At 41.5% G+C, this 19,446-nt stretch overlaps 1 protein-coding gene across 3 annotated transcripts in view; it reads right to left on the reverse strand.

Annotated features, from left to right (window-relative positions):
* UPF2 (UPF2 regulator of nonsense mediated mRNA decay) overlaps window positions 1-19,446 on the reverse strand; it is a 158,205-nt gene that overhangs the window by 28,734 nt on the left and 110,025 nt on the right. For all 3 annotated transcript variants that reach the window (XM_032798299.2, XM_032798297.2, XM_032798298.2), the window contains 2 exons: window positions 18,024-18,122; window positions 15,686-15,853 (listed from right to left, as the gene is read on the reverse strand). In XM_032798299.2, coding sequence (XP_032654190.1) covers window positions 15,686-15,853; window positions 18,024-18,122 — 267 coding nt within the window. The remainder of the gene's footprint in view (window positions 1-15,685; window positions 15,854-18,023; window positions 18,123-19,446) is intronic.

The raw sequence follows: 19,446 nt of genomic DNA on the forward strand, positions 1-19,446 counted from the left end.
ACACACAAATGAAAAACTGGAATCTACATGACTGCTAAATTTTAAAAGCCTATTACATACAAGTAGAATTCTCCAGCTGAGAAACAGATATATTTAGTGTAATTAAGTAAATTCTCTCAGTAAGTTTATCATTGTAAATAAAACCTTTGCATTTTCTCTGGGTAGCTGACAAAAGGTAACGTTTTGTCACTCACTATTGTATTCAATCCATTATCCAATCTGTTAAATCAACTTACGTACATATGTACATTGCAAGAGCAAAAATGTATTGAAAACAATTAATAAATCACGATTTGTATAGGAACCAAGGCACATTTGGACATTCTCCTGGTACAAACTGGACTGTTCAATGTTTTATTTCTCAGCAGAATATCAGTACTGTGAAAATACATAAAACCAGTACTATGAAAAGGTGGCATATGATTGGCAATAAAGGATTCCACTGTCTGGGTATCTGGTAAAATCACATAGGTCTTGCGCTAGATTCAGATTCACCGTGGTTGGCACAGGAAGGTGAAAGCTGCACTTCCCAGTATTGATAAGACTTTCTGCCCTCCAAAGGGATTAAACCACAGGTGGTGTTTCCACCAATAGTCCTTGGTTGTTACACAGGAGAAGGGCAGTTTGTATATCCCACCAAGATTACACAGGAAATCCTTCCAGCAGAGGGACTTATTAAATCAATGCACAAGTATCCTCAAGGTCTGCACTTTCAATTTTATGAACATTGCTGGCCCCGTACTGCCCCCACCTTGTTGGGCAGAAGATGATATCAACATATGCAGCTCCTCTCTCTTCCCCAGTGAACTTTCTGCCACTCGGGACCTTGCATGCTGGTTTATGCCTGCAGAACCTGGTGTAAACCTGAGGTGAACCTTGTCCCTTGTATTCAAGCTCCTCTCCCCCAAGGTATAATGGCTGTGATTTCCAAAGAAGCCTAAAGAATCAGATGCTATTACTCCCCTAAGATGCTTTCAAAATCCCAGCCATTATGCCCAGAGGGAAAAATATTATGGAAACTTTAAAAACCAAACAGAAATAATATTTAAAATTTAAATCCACTGTATTTAATGCAGCAAAACAGAATTACTGTGAAATCTCATAGTATCTATCACACAGCAACTCTGCTCTGCCTGCAAGTCAGTGTTGTGTGCGGGAAATCATTCTGCTGCCAATGAATACTCAGGCAGCTACATTTGAAAAACAGTTAATTTATGGATGAAAACTCAACCCACTGTTGGTTGCAACAGTTAAGATTGCCTATTACAGAGACCTGGGAAAGAACTGCAACATCTTTGTGTGTCACTGTCAAATATAAGCTCATTTCAATGGGGGAGGCAAAAAAAAGGGTTTTTTGAATAAAACAAGAAAACAGTGTAGGGATTACCAAGAATTCCGAATGACAAGTTCGAATTTTAAGAGCCTTTTAAGTTAACAGATATAAGAGAAAAGCAACCAAGGAAAACAGAAAAGAAGATGAAATCTTTATACACACCTAGAGGAAAAACAAACTACACAGATTCACAGATATCAGTAATAAGTACTACCCAGATAGTTAACTAGTCAACCTATTGGCAGTGCGTAAGGCTACAAATCACTTACTAACACAAAGGCCTAGTGGTGGCACAGTCTTAACACAGGAAATCTGAGTTTTATTTCTTGTCCCATTATCGGAGTTAAATCAAGCTAGCAGGGTTCTGTGAAGTAGGATGCTCAGAATAAATGGGAAGGGAATATGAAATTTAGATGGTGAAATGAAGCAAGAAGGGTTCTGGAAGGCTGTAAAGTGGTGATGAGACATGAATTAAACTCAGAGGTAGGCAGGCACATTGACCAACCAGAGCCCTGATCCATCAAAAACTTGAAAGCCCTTCAGACAGACAGCTCTTTCTAGGTCCCATATCTCCCCCCAAAACACTTTAACATGCACCCTCCCAGCCCAGCCATGCTGCATACTGTTACTCTTCTGCTCTCATGGTACACTAATGGCTGATGCTTCACTAATGGCAAAGTTTTCCCAGACACTGGGATCTGGGCCCAGCATTTGGAGATGGTCTGCAATTTAATAATCCAGTATTAATCCCACCACGGGAAGGCGGAACAATATGTACTATCATCATCAAAGAGTGCTTTGTTATATAGAAAAAATAAAATTCTAGTTACCAAGACTAGTCTCTTCTGCAGTTCAGATAAAATAAAAAGTTCAAACTAGATCTACAGCAAGACGGAGATTAGGCTCACGTGGTGGTGAGATGGTAGGACACTACTACTACAGTTTACTTCAAATAATCTTAAATAAAACTGAAGGAAAAGCCACACAATTTTTTTAGCAAATTGATGTCCTCATTAATCACATGTAATTGCACAACCCCAGATGGTTTCCCTCCGTGGAAACACGATGGGTAAACAGCTTCTGTGCTAGCATTGGACTCTATACTTACTCTGTAATGGCTAATGCTGATTGTTACATTTGGTAGGTGGGAATTTAATTTGCTGGACAGCCACATTTGTCTGTGTCAGGGGTGACCAACTGCATTAATCTACTAAAAAGCCTATTTTAAAATAATATGTATATAATGTACATTACTTGTGTCAAAAGGCATAAAATACATACAGCAATATTTTGACAGCAGTTTTGATATCTATTAAAGACTTCCCTCACTTCAAAAATCAGTGTATATTCTACTCACTCAGGTTTAAAATTCACTTAATACTGTATGAAGGAACACAATTACTTTCTTTTCAACTCCACCTCTTCTCCTCTTATTTTGCTTTTAAAACTGACGACTAGGGTATGTTTTTTCTTAACACAAATTTGGAGACAAAGAAGTCTTTCATTGACTTAAATGACCAAAGTATCCTATAAGGCAACACATTTTACATTTCTAGAACTACCAAAAGGAGTTTTGCCAGGAAGCGCCTACTCCCAAAAGCAAATATTGAGGGCGGTGGTAGGGAAGATTCAGAACAAGATCAGCTTTCTTTTTCAAACCACAAAATGCCAGCACCATTTTCCTCTCACACATACTATGATGCGCCAAAAAAAACTTAATATTTTACAAAATTCCCAATTAAACCTCAGTCCCTGGAAAAATCATGGAGCAGATACTCAAGGAATCAATTCTGAAGCACTCAGAGGAGAGGAAAGTGATCACAAACAGTCAGCATTGATTCACCAAGGGCAAGTCATGCCTGACTAACCTCATCGCCTTCTATGACAAGATAACTGTCTCCGTGGATGAGGGGAAAGCAGTGGATGTGTTATTCCTTGACTTTAGCAAAGCTTTTGGTATGGTCTCCCACAGTATTGTTGACAGCAAGTTAAAGAAGTATGGGCTGGATGAATGGACTATAAGCTGGACAGGAAGCTGGCTAGATCATCAGGCTCAACAAGTAGCGTCTAGTTGGCAGCCAGTATCAAGCAGAGTGCACCAAAGGTCAGTCCTGGGGCCGGTTTTCTTCAATATCTTCATTAATGATCTGGAGGATGGCATGCGCTGCACCCTCAGCAAGTTTGAAGATGACACTAAACTGGGTGGAATGGTAGATAGGCTAGAGAGTAGAGATACGATACAGAGGGACCTAGACGAATTAGAGGATTGGACCAAAAGAAATCTGATGAGGTTCAACAAGGACAAGTGCAGAGTCCTGCACTTAGGATGGAAGAATTCCATGTACCGCCACAGACTAGGGATCGAGTGGCTAGGTAGCAGTTCTGCAGAAAAGTACATAGGAGTTACAGTGAACGAGAAGCTGGACATGAGTCAACAATGTGCCCTTGTTGCCAAGAAGGCTAATGGCATTTTGGGCTGTATAAGTAGGAGCACTGCCAGCAGATTGAGGAGCATGATCGTTCCCCTCTATTCAGCATCGGTGAGGCCTCATCTGGAATACTGTGTCCTGTTTTGGGCCCCACACTACAAGTAGTATGTGGAAAAATTGGGAAGAGTCTGGTGGAGGGCAACAAAAATTATTAGGGGACTGGAGCACATAACTTATGAGGAGAGGCTGAGGGAACCAGGATTGTTTAGTCTGCACAAGAGAAGAATGAGGGGGGATTTGATAGCTGTTTTCAGCTACCTGAAAGGGGGCTCCAAAGAGGATTGAGCCAGGCTGTTCTCAGTGATAGCAAGTATCAGAGGGGTAGCTGTGTTAGTCTGGATCTGTAAAAGAAGCAAAGAGTCCTGTGGCACCTTATAGACTAACAGAAGTAGTCTGTTGCTCCAATACGTCTGTTAGTTTATAAGGTGCCACAGGACTCTTTGCTGCTTTTTCAGTGGTACCAGATGACAGAACAAGGAGTAATGGTCTCAAGTTGCAATTGGGGAGGTTTAGGTTGGATATTGAGGAAAACTTTTTCACTAGGAGGGTGGTGAAGCACTGGATTGGGTCACCTAGGGAGGTGGTGGAATCTCTGTCCTCAGAGGTTTTTAACGTCAGGCTTGAGAAAGCCCTGGCTGGGATGATTTAGTTGGGGATTGGTCCTGCACTGAGCAGGAGGTTGGACTAGATGACTTCCTGAGGTCCCTTCCAACCCTGATATTCTATGATTCTATGAATGCCAAAGGAAATAAGAAAAGTAAACTTACTATGAAACCCAGGCACACACAAATAACTCTTATTCTTTACTAAAAGTAATTCAAAATCTAAATCACAAGTCAACCCATTGACATGAAAACAGAATTCTCAAGTTTGGAAGTTGGTACATAAAACCTTTTACCAGTTAACAGATAGGATTTTATTTAATCACTTTTCACACTCAATAGCACAAATACTATGATGTATATATTTGGGAGTTAAAAGTTTGTTTAAATAAAACAGACACCATGGTAAGATCCTCCATGAATGTACACATAAAAAAGTAATGTTAATATACAAGTATCTGTTTCCCCCCTCCCGAATAGCACTATAAAATATATTACTACCATTCCAAGCAACATAACTAGTTCAAGAAAAAAGAGGTCCCAAACTACTGTGAAGGGGAACAAAGGGGAAGAAGTGGTACATGCAATTTTGTTTATCTATTCACAAAATTGTGGCCTCTCTCACCTCTCAGAAAAGATTTAACAGATGCTAAAAGTGATGTCTCATACGACTAATACCTCCTTACTTCTACAAAAACTCCTATACATTAGTCAGATCAGGACTTTAAGGAACACAGTATTTTATTATGTTTTTTCCATTTATTGTGTGTCTTCACTTAATAAATCATAAGATTCAATAATTTGCAATGCGTCTTCAAGTCTATGCAAGTTAAAATGTTTCTACAGTATTTGCCTGAAACACTTTTCTGTCTCTAAATGACTGGGACTCAATTGTTTCAATTAAAATATTTTTCTCTAGGACCATATTTCCCAAACCACGAAAACCTCAGTCTGTGCAGAATGTGTAATGGTAGGCTAAACTGTATATTTTTCAGTCAGTAGGTGGTGCTGTGTGTAAAATACCTTATTTAAGCTCAACGCTGCCATACCTGGCAGTGCATTAAAGGATCTTATAATAAACATATCTAGTGTGTATAAACAAGATGTGTAGCCAGTCCATCTCTGATACAGGAGTACAGGACATGGTGTGAGGAGTAAATGAAGAAAAGAATCAGAAGCAGAACAACAACAACAAAGGATGAAGGATCTCATGTCATTCTTCAAAGCCCCAGAGTATTTCAGCTTTGACAAATCTTCAGACTAGACAGACTGGAAGTATTTTACAGGATTTCAGATCACAAACTCCACAAAGAAACTGGAGATAAACCTGTATCTTCTCTAATTTATGCTATGGGGAAGCAAGCAGATCGTATTTTTAAATCCTTTGACTTTCCTGAAGACAGTCACAAAGATTACTATGAAAGGGTTCTGGATATGTTTGATGGATACTTTCTATCCTAGAAAAATATGGTTTATGAAAGAGCATGTTTTCAACAAAAAATTAAAACAAAAAAACGGAAAAAAAAAAACGGTGAATGTTTTAGAAGAGTTCTGCATACACTGGCTGAATACTGTCAGTTTGGGAATGCAGTATCAGAGACAGTCTGGTTATTGGGGCGACAGATAAAAACCTTTCACAGCAGCTAAAGTTGGAGAGACTTAACCCTAACCACAGCTATACAGATACAAAGCAGTCAAACTGCACAAATGGGCAGGAGCAACTTGAAAAACCTGAAGCTAGCTTAGAAGCTTGATAGACACTTGAGTGTTAAAAGTCATTATAATAAAAAACTCTTGAGGCAAGGAGAGCAAGAACTATCAGGACGGACAAATAACATGCACGAAGTGTGGAAACAGTCATATCCCAAGAGATGATGCATGTCCAGCCAGAGGCTCATGTTCTAATATTACGTCCATGAAGTATGGATTTTGCAGCTCTCTGCCACACCAAAGGATTCAGGGAGTTGACTCATATTACAGACAACTAAGACCCATTGTTTCTGGGACCTATCACTTGTGAGGACATAGAGCCTGCCTGGAGAATGAAACTGAATATTCATGGCATGACTGACTTTAAAACTGAAACAGGAACTAAAAGTAACAGTCATCTCAGAAGAGACTGAGGCTTTGTCTACACTGGAACGTCATTGAAAAAACTTTTGTTGTACAGAGGTGTTAAAAAAACCACAGCCCAAAATGACAGAAGTTTTACAGACAAAAAGCGCCAGTGTGAACAGTGCTTTGTCGGCAGGAGAGAAGCTGCTGTCGCTCGTTGGAGGTGGAAGTTTTTTTTGTCAGCAGGAGAGCTCTGGCTGTAGTGGCACAGCTGTGTTGCTAAAAGGTGCATAGTGTAGACAAAGCCTTATAGTTGCCATCAATCCCTCCCAGAGCTGAAGTCAGCTAACAGAGCTCTGACTAGCTCTGAAGGTATTCTGAACTAAATGCACCTGTTTACCACAGAAAACTTACAAAGACAAAAGCTATGCATGCCGGATACAGGTGATCGAAGACGAACGTTCTCAGCTGCAGTGTGGCAGTCAGGATGGGCCTACTGAGAAAGGTGGAAGAACTCGATGGAGGACTTGATATTGGACTTTTGAAAGGAGATTCGGTACAAATCAAATTAAGAAAATGCTGAACCCTAGAATGTACGAACACTTCTACCAGAGGGACCTTTGAATAGACAACCTGCAGATTCAGAGGGCACAATTACCTGTTGTGGACTACAGTTCCAGGTATACAGAAATAATGTACTTGAAAGACAACATGTCAGAGAGTTATCAAGAAACTGAAGTGCACTTTTGCTCACTTCGGTATTCCGGAATAACTAGTGACAGACAACAGACCACAGTTCACAGCAACAGAATTAAAGTCACTCCAAATGAAATATGTTTTTTGGTCATATTACTAGCAGCCCACATTACCCATAAGAGAATGGATAACTTGAGAGAGCTGTACAGACAGCCAAGAAAAATCCTATACCAAGAAGATCTGTTCCTTGCTTTTCTGCATTATAGATCAACACCAAAAGCAGCTATTGGATATAGTTCAGCACAACTTCTGATGGGAAGACAACTCAGAAAAGACAGTTACCTTCTTCCGTAACCAGTGTTCTTCAAGATATGTTGCTCATGTCCATTCAGCTTAGGCGTGCGTTTGCTTGCCACATGCACCGGTGCCGGAAGTTTTTTCCCCTCAATAGTATCCATAGTGGATCGGCTCCAGTGCTCCCTGGAGTGGCGCACATCTCCTGCAGTATATATAGGGTGCCACCGGCTCCCCCCACCCTCAGTTCCTTCCTGCTGGAAACTCCAACAGCAGGGAAGGAGAGCAGATTGTGGAACGGACATGAGCAACACATCTTGAAGAACACCAGTTACAGAAAAAGGTAACTATCTTTTTTTCTTCAAGTGCTTGCTCATGTCCATTCAAGTTAGGTGACTCCCAAGCCATACCCCTTGGAGTTGGGTAGGAGTTCACAGACATGTAGAGTGCAACACAGCTCTGCCGAACCCAGTGTTGTCTCTGGCCTGCTGAGTGATGGCATAGTGGGCCGTGAACATGTGCACCGAAGACCACATCATAGCTAGACAGATGACCTGGATCGGAAAGTATACCAGGAAGGCTGCCAAAGATGCCTGCATGCTGGTCGAGTGGGCTCTGATGATCGGCAGCAGAGGGACTCTCGCCAACTCATAGCAGGGGCGAATGTGAGAGGCGATCCAGTTAGAAATCCTCTGCGTGGACACCGGGAGGCCCTTTATTCTATCAGCTGCAGAGATGAAAAACTAAATCGACTTATGGAAAGGCTTTGCCCGATCTAGGTAGAAAGCCAGGACCCTTCTTATGTCCAAAGCGTGAAGGCACCTCTCTTCACTAGTCTCATGGGGCTCAGGGCAGAAGACTGAAAGAAAGATGTTCTGGCTCATGCGGAAAGTAGACACTACCTTGGGAAGGAAAGTCGAGTAGGGTCAGAACTGGACCAAGTCCTCATAGAAGACCGTATACTGTGGTTTTGAGGTCAGGGCTCGCAGCTCGGAGACCCGCCTCACTGACGTTACCACCACCAGGAAAGCGACCTTCCACGATAGGTGAGACAGGAAGCATAAGGTCAAAGGTTCAAAGAGCGTGCCCGTGAGCCTGGACAGAGCCAAGATGAGATCCCACTAAGGGACTGGGGACTGAACTTGTGGAAAAAAATCTCTCAAGACCTCTAAGGAACCCGACTGTCATGTCAGGGGAGAACACCGTCTGCCCCTGGATTGATGGATGAAAGACAGAAATGGCCGCCAAATGCACCCTGATAGAGGAGTGTGCCAGGCCCTGGTTCCTCAAATGAAGCAGGTAGTCCAAGATTGACTACACCAAAGAATGTGAAGGGGAGATGCCCCATTTGGTCGCCCAGCAGAAGAACCTCATCCATTTTGCCAGGAAAGTCAGTCTAGTTAAGGGCTTTCTACTCTCAAGGAGTACTTTTAGATCCTTTCCGAACAGGCCCATTACTCAGGGTTCAGCCACGCAACATTCACACCGTAAGGTAGAGGGAACAGGGTTGGGGTGCAAGAGTCGACCATGATCCTGTGACAGCAGGTCCGGTCAGTTCAGCAGGGGCCACTGAGGGATCCCCAACAGGCTTCATAGTGTTCCGAACCAGTGCTGGCAAGGACACACCAGAATGATCATGATAACCTGAGCCTTTTCTCTCTTGATTTTCTCTAGGATTTTGCTGCTGAGTGGAATCAGAGTGAATCACTGCTCTACAGTACACTAGAACATGATTAACAATGTGTGTATATATATTGTATAATTAATTACCACAGTTTAGTACTGCTAACTAAGCAGAAACTAATGTGATGCTAATAAGAGGAAACAAAGACTTGCCACTTCTGTAGAACCAGATTCAAATCCAGTTCAAAGTGAAAATTAAGTTAGTGGTCTCATCTTAGTACCTTAGCAGTAATTTAACCAAGTCACAAAACCACAAAAGTTTGGTAAGGCTGGCTGTCTTGGCTTAGTCAAAGATCCAGAGGCATTGAAGATGAGGACTTTGGTGGATTGGAAAGCAGATTGCACAGTACCTCCTTTGTCTGCCTGGTTCCAGCCACTACTATCACTCATTTTCACCATCACTAGATGCCCCCCAAAATGTAAAAGATATTTTTAAAAAGTCATGACATACCTGTATAAGAAAAGCATCTTCAGTAAATACTAGGCACTTTTTAGTGCATTGTATGTATTACTTATCTAGAAACGCTCAAACATATGCATTATATATCTAAGTAACCAGATCACTGGGCAAGGACAACTAAATGACTTGGGATGCTTAGAGGAAAATGGCACCAAAAAGCTAAATGCCGCCAGCATCAAGGAAGAGTTGGGGTTTTTGTTTTATAAAAGAGAGTTTCTATTTTCAATGGTTTTAAACTCACAGCAGAATTTTCCTCTATACTTGGCTCAAACAGAATAAAAAAGAAACCTTTCAGAAAATCACTGATTTCTGAGTTGAACAAATTCAGCTAGACTAGCAGCTCTTTCAAAAACCTAAAATAGCAAACACTGCAACTTCATCTGAAACAAAGTCTGTTTTCAGGAAATTTCGCAGAGACTGTCGATTTCTCTCTCTCTCCCCCTTCCTTCCTTCCAGAGTGATTAAGAAGATATTCTCTACTTTGCACAGAGTGGAAAATGTTCCCCCCTCCCATGTAAAAGAATCTAAAGGAAAACAAGCATGGTTAAAAGGTGCTGCGAATCAAAACTGTGCTTGAAGAACAAAACAGAATTGTAAAGAGTACTGGCAAATTTCTGATACCTGTCTGAGGAGACGTGTATGTCATCATTCTGAACTTTTCTACTTTGACGAAGATCTCGAGAATCTAGGATTGGTGTTCATGTGCCCCTCTTTCTGGGAACCAGGAAGCATTTGGAATAAAATCCTTTCCCTCCATACTGTGTGGGAACTAGTTCCACAATTCCTTTGTGGAGAAGCAACAGAACCTCTTGCCTCAGAAGAAACTTGTGAGATGGATCTCTGAAAAGGGACAGGACAGAAAATGAATTGAGTATTCCGATGTTAGAACCTCCACAACCCATCCGTTGGAAGCAATCTGCTCTCATGAGGTGCAGAAATGGGAGAGATGACCTACAAAAGGTGAGAGAGGATGTGGGTAGGATGCTGCAGCATCAGATCAAGAATGTGGAAATGTTCGTGACCCTTGACCAAGGTGTCAAAACGAATGCTTGGCTGATAAGAACAGTTAAGTTGTCTGGAACATAGGTTTCTTTTTTAGGAGGGTCTGATGATCTGTTATAGGTAAAAACAGACAGACAAGGTCTCTGGGATGTCTGTGACCTACTGAATCTTTTCTTATTTGCCAACGTAAAAATCCACAGTGGGCCGAGGCTCACCTTGAATTCTTGAGAGAACATAAGGACTATCAGTTGTTCAGTGAGTCCACAGAAGTCCAAAAGGAAGATCTTCTACCGTGTTTTCAACTTCTCAGTTCCTGAGGATTACAACCATGAGGCTTGACGCATGACAGCTGCTGTGGAGATGAAGCGAGCTGTTGTATTAAATGTGTCAAGAGAGGCTAGCAAAGTTGTTTCTTATAAAGAACTGTCCTTCAATAACGGATTGAAAATGTTCCCTTTGTTCCTGTGGGAGATGTTCAATAAAATAATTAAATTTGCTACAGGAGACATGGTTGTATTTAGCAGGAATCCCCTGGTAATTTTGGAATTTCAGAGTAGCAGAGGAGTAGCTCTTGCGACCAAAAATGTCCAAGCGCTTTTAGTCTTTGTTATGCGGGGCAGTTTTCAACAGATGTTGCCTGATGCATTCATTCACCACATCTACAACCAAAGAAAGTGGGCAGGCTGTGAAAACAAAAACTCTGAACGCCTAGCCAGAAGACAGTATTTCTCATCTGCTCTCTTAGAGGATCAGAGGAGCAGTGGCCAAGGTTTGCTAAATTGTCTTCGAAACTCCAATAATGCCTCATTTGTAGGCAAAGCCACTCATGTAGAATTTTGTGTATTAAGACTATCCAAAAGCTTTGTTGGGTCTCCTGGATTTCTTCTAATGGTATTCGCAGAGTATCAGTCACTCTCTTCATCAAGTTCTGAAACTTTTAAATCATCTATAGTAGGTGCAGGAGGGGTAACAGCCTCAGCTGGAGAGAATGAAGAAATATTAATCTGAGGGGTAACCTCCTCATCGGCTTTTTTCTTGTTCTTCCAGCAATTCTTCTCATGACTGGGACTGATGGGGGAGGAGAGGAAAAAGGAGAGCACTGTCTGCAGGATTCTGAGGGTTCAGTGCCTTGGAGAACTGCTGGCAGTAGGCTGCTCAAGGATCTCAATATGGACACTGGGGAGGACCAGAGATAACAAGAAAGATGAACAGTTTGAGACTGCCTGTGTTTTGAAGTGTTCCTCAAGAAGACAGATTCATGGGAATCAGACCTGGGTTGATAATCAAAGGAGGCTTGTGTGGAAATTTGGGAGCCAGAAGAGCTGTCTTCTGTGTAGTCCAGAATGGGGGCAGACAATGGTGGAGTACTAGGCTGTGTGTGTCTGTCCACATGGGTAACAGAAGACCACTAGCAATTGTTATTGACAATAACTTGTATCAATTGTTGATTGATTGAATGATAGATATCAATAACCAGTGGTTATTAATAATGTACTGAAGATAATTCTGGCTGTGATACTGGAAGTCTTGCTGAACTCAACAAGAGGGCACTCAGGTTCATCAGAGATGAATAAGCTTCTGGAGAATCAAAACTGCTTCTGTACTGAGTGAATCTGTGCAGAAACTAGACGAGTCTCAGATGTAGGAGGCTGCGGTGCAGAGTGCACTAATGTCAGCTGAACGACTGATCTGGGTACCGAAGCAGCAGTAGAGATCTGATACCAGTCAGCTATGCGTTCTTGTGGAACCAGGGCACAATATCCAGCCTGTCTGACTCGTGAGAGGACACCCTACCCCCCCGCCTCTGCTTGAACCAAAACTGATCAGAGAAAAGACTTGCAGAGAGCATTGAATGGTGGTGGGAGACACACCTAAACCCTTCCTGAAAAGGGTGACAGAATTAAGGAAACTCCCTTAGCCTCATCTGCATCAAAGATGGGATAGGGAGGCATCTCCATTATCATACAGAATGGAGAACAGAGATTCCAAGGCAAGAACCACACTGAACTCTGGGACCAGAAAAGCAGGGAAGCACTGCATCATGAGGAATCTCTGCTCCAGATGTTAATGAACCTACAGCTGCACACACCCAGCTCAGCAGTTATGAGACCAATAATGAATTGGTCTGATAATGAATCTTTCATTGATATCCAAAATACTGAAGCAGCCTAATTGCATTGTGAGCTCCTTGGAAGAAACACCACGCATAGCTAGGAGTGACCAGCCTCTATTGTCTAGCCTAAAGAAAATCCTTGAGTCAGTTTACCCATAAACAAATCTAGTGTTCTCCTTGAACCACTGTTTCCCTACAAAAAAAACCTACCCACGCTCCAGTAACTGTTCTGATGCATGGATCCAAACTCTGCATCAGTTTCACTGGGATTTCATCTTCTCCTGACTGAACGTGTTGGGCGCTCTGCCTGTCTCCAGCACTCAGGACCCCGAGCTACCACCATCACTTGGGAACCCCAAACAATTCAAGCTTCAGAGAATGAGTGAGATGCCAGCTCTCTCTCTCTCTTTGTTTTCTTTTCTAACTCAGGTATAACTTTCTAACCCTGACTTGCTTTCTATTAAAGGTTACAAAAGTCATATATAATGTAAATGTTATGTTGGTTTAGGCTTTCCTTGTGTAGTTATCACTATTATTCAATAAATAACTTTTATGGTTAAGCTAGTTGCTTCCCTCTCTCTCTCTCTCTCTCTCAATTTTACTCTTTTGTGTTTTTAGCTTCCCCATTTACTCTGCAGTAACACTCCTCTTACCTAAGCTAAAGATCTCTGTAGCGCCCAAAAATACTGTGGAGTTTGCTCATCAAGTGGGTTATTACCAATACAATTGTAAAGTGAAAGTGGGGAGAGAGATGTGCCGAACCTGTGACGTATGAGGGTGACAGCTTGGAAGTGCTGTTTGACCCAGTCCACTGAGTCTGGGGGCATATAAGGGCGGCAGCCTGAAAGTGCTGTTCGACCCAGCCTGCTCAGGCTTACTCCATTCCGATGTGGTACCTGTGGCATATGAGGGTGGCAGCTAGAAAGTGCGGCGTGACTCAGCCTCCTGAGTCCAGGGACATCTAAGGGGTCAGTGTGAAAGTGCTTAGAGTGTGAGTGTGTCTGGTTCTGGAGGAAACCAGTCCTGGGGAACCTAGGTCTTGCAGGATAGCTCCATTGGGAGAACTTGCAGAAGGGAAAAGTGGACCGCCATATGAAAACACAAGTGACAAAAGCAGTACATTAATAGAATTACAGAACCCCCCTAAAAGAGTAACCGTAATAAATGAGCGTACTGCAAAGTAATGGGCAAATCTGGTAACAGGTCTCAGATATTACCATCTTCCTCAGCGCAGAATTTTTAGAGTCTCAGACACCTCAATCATGCTTCAGTTATATCAAGGTATGTTTTGGTACCACGTGATGGGTACCGTGGGTTTTAGAGGTACTTGAGAATTTCAGAGTAGAGGGACTCCTGGTACTGAGACCACTTGGAACCTTCATTTGGAGGTTTTTGGTACAGCAGATCTCTTAGGGCCAGGTTCTTTTTGAGGACATTTAGATAGCCTTTTGGCTGGAGACTTCAGACTGTCAGCACTGCATCTCTCTCCCCCACAGGTCTGGAAAGTAATAAAGGTGCAGAGGTTGGTGGGAGACCGTGGTCACTTCAAAACTGCTGTTGGAGGGTCAGGGTGTAGAGGATCGCTATTATGACGTAGGATGGAGAGAGCATTCCATCATGAGGAGACAAAACTTTATCTCCCTGTCTTTCCTGAAACATCTCTTGAAACCTGAGCAAACCTTACACTTCGATTGCATTTGAGTACTCCCTAAATAGTGGATACAGTGCGAGAGGCCATCACTAACTGGGAAGGACTCCTGGCAAGTGAATTCCTTAGGTATGCCCAAAGGAAAAGGAAAAACAAAACTCCTTCAGAGAAGGTGGGTTCTCACCTGAAAGAAGTGTGGAGAAGGGGAGAGGCTAAAAGCCTAAATTTATAGAAAAAAATATAAAACTAAAATATAAAACCCTAAACTAATATAGGTAAACTGCCTACCAAGAGCAAGTGAGGTAAGTGGCTGCACAAGTGGGCACCACCAGATACTCCACTTTATGCCAAGGAAGTCGAGAAGAAATGGAGTGTGGTTTGTCTGCCATAGCCCTATACATCCTTGGTATGCGGCATGAGGATACCTAGGGTGCATACCTACAGCTGAAGAAAATCTCTGATTGAAGGTGCATAGGATGCATGCACACCACAAGTGGAGCAGCCATAGTGACATTATTCAAAGAAGTGCACATAGGTGTGTTTATTATTTTGTGTTTCTTGTACTATTAGAAGAAAAGTAATGGCACCTTAGAATCTTGTGCCATGTCTTTCGGCTTATACTATCAACATGGCCCTGAAGAAGAAAACAGTAAAAGTGCCCACATGGCTGGAATTCTGGGAGAGGACATGCTTAAGCTCCTGTGGAGCTTAAAAGGTCAGCACTGGTCCTCAGTGATTACACAGTTGAACTGCAGTGTCTCAGCTCTCAGAAGGGGGTGTTAGACAGAGGATTTACACCCTGAAAGCATGCTCAGAAATGCCAAGCTGGGGCAGTGCCTGGACTTACGTTTAGATTCTGGAGGCTTAAAGCATCTGGGACCTTAATGAGATGGATCTCATCAGCAGTCTGTTGAGTGTGCAAGAGTGGGAGCTCAGCTAGATCTGTGACACTCCCTTGAGTATATTACTCCTATTGCTGATGTTAATCATGCTGGCTTTCCAAGTTCCAGTGGCATCTTATAACGGCATGGATTCAAATTCCCAGCTGCCAGTTAAACTGCTCCTGTACTTTGTATACATAACAAACATCGCTCAGCATCTCTCTTTGGTCTAATTAGAGAACTTAATATAAAAACAAATAATGGTATAAAGTGGTCCTCTACATGACTCCTAGTAAGAATTTAGAATTCCAGGGAGTTCCCATCAACAGAACAGAGGACTACATCCCATTCCAAGAAATAAAAATGAAGAAATCACACTCTGTGTTGTGACAAAGGAAAATGTTTACTTACATCCAGATAACCCCTTACCTGTTGTTTGTTGCCTTTTCGAGTTAACATGACAAATGGCATTGTGTCTCCTGACTCCGTTTCTCCTTCCCCACCGCCCAAGGGTGGACCCTTCTTTAGTTGACTCTTAAGATGCAGAGGAATAGCAACATCCAGCTGATGTACTTTAACAGATTCTCCACTCCGTTGCTAAAGAGAAAGGGGATGCAAAATGCTCTAGGCAATCAAATGCTGAAAATATGAAAGCTTTGCTGTTTTCATAATTCATTCATAAAAAATGTCAATTACCTTCTAAAATAAGAGCTATACACATGTACAGTCTCATTAAAATGTATTTTGTTTCCTTCCAAGTTCCTACATTTCTTACTCTCTTCTATTCATTACGAAGAATTGAGAACATTGCAGAACGCTATTTTACAAAACGACAATGAGAAAATATACTCAATTTTAAAGGGATTTGTGAATGAGTTTTAAAATTAAAGAAACAATTCAACTAAAATTGGATATAATATTAAGATCACTAATTCTGGATTCAGATTTTTTGTAATATTCCATTTACTCTATTATTGATGCAGTGCTTGCAACAGAGTAGCAAATTATTCTCCAGATGTCATCTGTTTTGTTTTTATTTTAGCCATTGATATGCTATGTAAATTCAAATGGTAGCAACATTTATAATGCTTAACACTCTATGTATGGACAATCACATGATGCATAAAGCCAAAAATGGCAGAGTGTCTGTGTCATAGGCTTCATCTTTATTGAGCAGTCACTTGAAAGTATCAATTAGCATCTCCATATATTTATTGGGCAGAAGAAAACAATTTACAGCTGCTTTATTAAAAGCAATTCTCCTCCAGTCATACTACTTCCATTTCTCAATCACTGATTCTTGAAACAGTACTTGAGCTCATTTTATAGAGTTCCTATATGATCACTAACTGCTCCTTTCACAGTGTCCTCGGAAATTTCCATCCTTCCACAGAAGTCACTAAGAAATTCAAATGAGGCATTATTTTCTATTCTGTCCCCCTGGCCAGCCTCTGTTTTCTAAAAATGGCCACTGCCTTATCTGTAATTTTAAAAATGTTTGTATTGCATCCCTCTACTAACAGATTCAACACATTTAATTGATCAAACACATCGATTAGGTATGCCACATTAAACAGCCAATGCTGGACTGGAAACATTTTCTGTATAGTCACCTTCCAGAAATACAAATATCTCATTTCTGAGCTTTAAAAAATAACTAGCTCAAAACTTTTCCTCTTGATATGAATTTTACATAAGAAAGAAAAAAGATCTATTTGCACTTAGAACACATCTCCAGTCACAAGCCATATTGAAAGTATTTGGAATTGAGTGTTCTGACAATACACATAATATAATTTAGCAGTTTTACAGCATTTGACAAGGTTGCATTAAGTTCAGGAAACATTTTTTGTATTGAGTCTACTTTACTTAAGTGGGTGAACAGATCTGACTCTTGTTAAAAGGCCACTTACGATGCCTGTTTTAAAAGACGCACCATCAGCAAAGAATTAATTATCTCTCACTGGATGTTACAAGAGTGAAAACTTACTCCCTAGCAGCATGTTTGAATTAGTCTGTATAATATACCTCCCCGAAATATCACTAGCATTCAAAGAAACAAGTAAAAACTATAACTTCCGCCACTCCAGCAATATCAGTAGGCTCATCAAGAAGACATGAGAATTTCTTTGTGTATCTTTTCAGTCAATTAGGATGGCATCATCCAAAGGCCAATTCATCTATGTGGTGTCTGGCAGTATTACTGGAAGAGCAGAAGCAATTTAATATTGCCTTTTTATCTAAACTTCACAATTAATAATCAGGATATTATCAAACAGCAGACCCAAGACTCAATCTTGGATTCTCTCTCCCTTCCTGAGCTGGCAGGATGGGTGCATCTCAAAAGCACACCTGCTGGTCAATAAAGCACAGGATTAATAGAGCTCCATTTAGCATTCAGAGCTGCAGGACATTTGTAATGACAGAAGAGGGAGTAAAGATTAAGGAGGGGAAAGAGAGGCTTTCATGAAAGCACAGGATTGAGCCAAACTACCTCAGCATCCAAGACTGATTTTCATGACTGTTCTTCCCACCTCAAAAGGCCCCTACCCAAGAAGGTGGGCAGAAGGCCTGGTATCTCAAAAAGGCCTCATAGCAGTTGTGCAGAATTAAGAAAGCCTAGCACTGGAGGAAGGCAGCCAAAAACAGAGTATGAAAAAAAACCCACATCCCATGGTGCAAGCAGCTCCACGTTAACCACTTATTTCAGAATCAACTATGCAGTAAAGGTGCTTATTTAATCCAAGACAATAACAAGGACTAATACCTGAAGATTCTCCAGCATCATTTTATCCAATGCCTGAATGAAGTCCTCATCCTCTACACAAGGAACATGTTTAAGTCCTCCTCCTTTAATCATTACTTCCTAGTATAGAAGACAAATATTCTGTTACATTAATTTCAGCAATAGTGAAATTCAGGATGGATCTGAATTAAGAAAATTACTCTGCTTGTATCTCTGACAAAATTTGTCATGGGATTAGTTTAAAAAAAATTGTTGAAGGGAAAAAAAAAATGTTAAAATGGATTTGCCCAGTTTAGGAATTTTGGTGTTACTGCTCTAATGTTTACTAACGTTGATCACTGTCTAAAACTGTGATGATTTGCAATACGTTGCAATATAGTCGGCACATTGATTTGTATTTATTTTAGACATCATGCCTACAATATACACAAAATAATATTCTCTCTCCATCTGCAACTGGAACTGATTGATTTGGCTATATTTCTAAGATGGGGGAATGCTTATTCAGAGGAGATTGCCCTTAAATATCTGTAAAGCACACACACATAGCAGGTGCTACTATAAATAGTGATCATCATCCATTCATGGGACAGCTAATGAAAGGGCACACTGATGCAATAAGACCCTAGTTAGTTATCTACAGAGAGGGTTTGTGGTTGTTTGGCATATGGTTCTTGAGAACACATTTTAGTCTATGATAATTTTTATTCTTTTTAAGTGGAACAAAACTGTAGACCTAACAATATTAAACAAGACACTCAGCTCAGTGGGGGACCAATTGGTTCTGCCTCTGCACCACCATCCAGTGAGGCAGCAGCAGAATGTTTCAAGACCAACAACCTCATAAGTCTCTCCTGAATCTCTTGCATAACATCCTCCTTTCCATTCTCCGGCCTGGTCTACACTACGCGTTTAAATCGATTTAAAGAGCGTTAAATCAATTTAACGCTGTACCCGTCCACACTACAACGCCCTTTATAGCGATATAAAGGGCTCTTTAAATCAATTTCTGTACTCCTCCCCGACGAGAGGAGTAGCGCTAAATTCGATATTATACCCCCGGGGTATCGGCATACAGTTAGTGTGGACGAAATCGACGTTTCTGGCCTCCGGCGGTATCCCACAGTGCACCAAACTGACCGTCTGGACAGCAATCTGAACTCGGATGCAGCAGGGCAGGTAAAAGCAGGAAAAGCCGCTGCGAACTTTTTTGAATTACATTTCCTGTTTCCACAGCGTGAGCGTCCGATCAGCACGGGTGGGCGATAGAGTCCCAAATACAAAAGAGCTCCAGCCATGACCGATGGGAGATACTGGATCTGATCGCTTTATGGGAGAGACAAATCTGTTGTATCAGAGCTCCGTTACAGAAGACGAAATGCCAAAGCGTTTGAGGAAATCTCTCAGGCTACACAGCGGCTGCATGACAAGGTGCAACGGAAAG

This window comes from Chelonoidis abingdonii, chromosome 1 (assembly GCF_003597395.2).
Source record: "Chelonoidis abingdonii isolate Lonesome George chromosome 1, CheloAbing_2.0, whole genome shotgun sequence".
NCBI classification, from domain to species: Eukaryota; Metazoa; Chordata; order Testudines; family Testudinidae; genus Chelonoidis; species Chelonoidis abingdonii.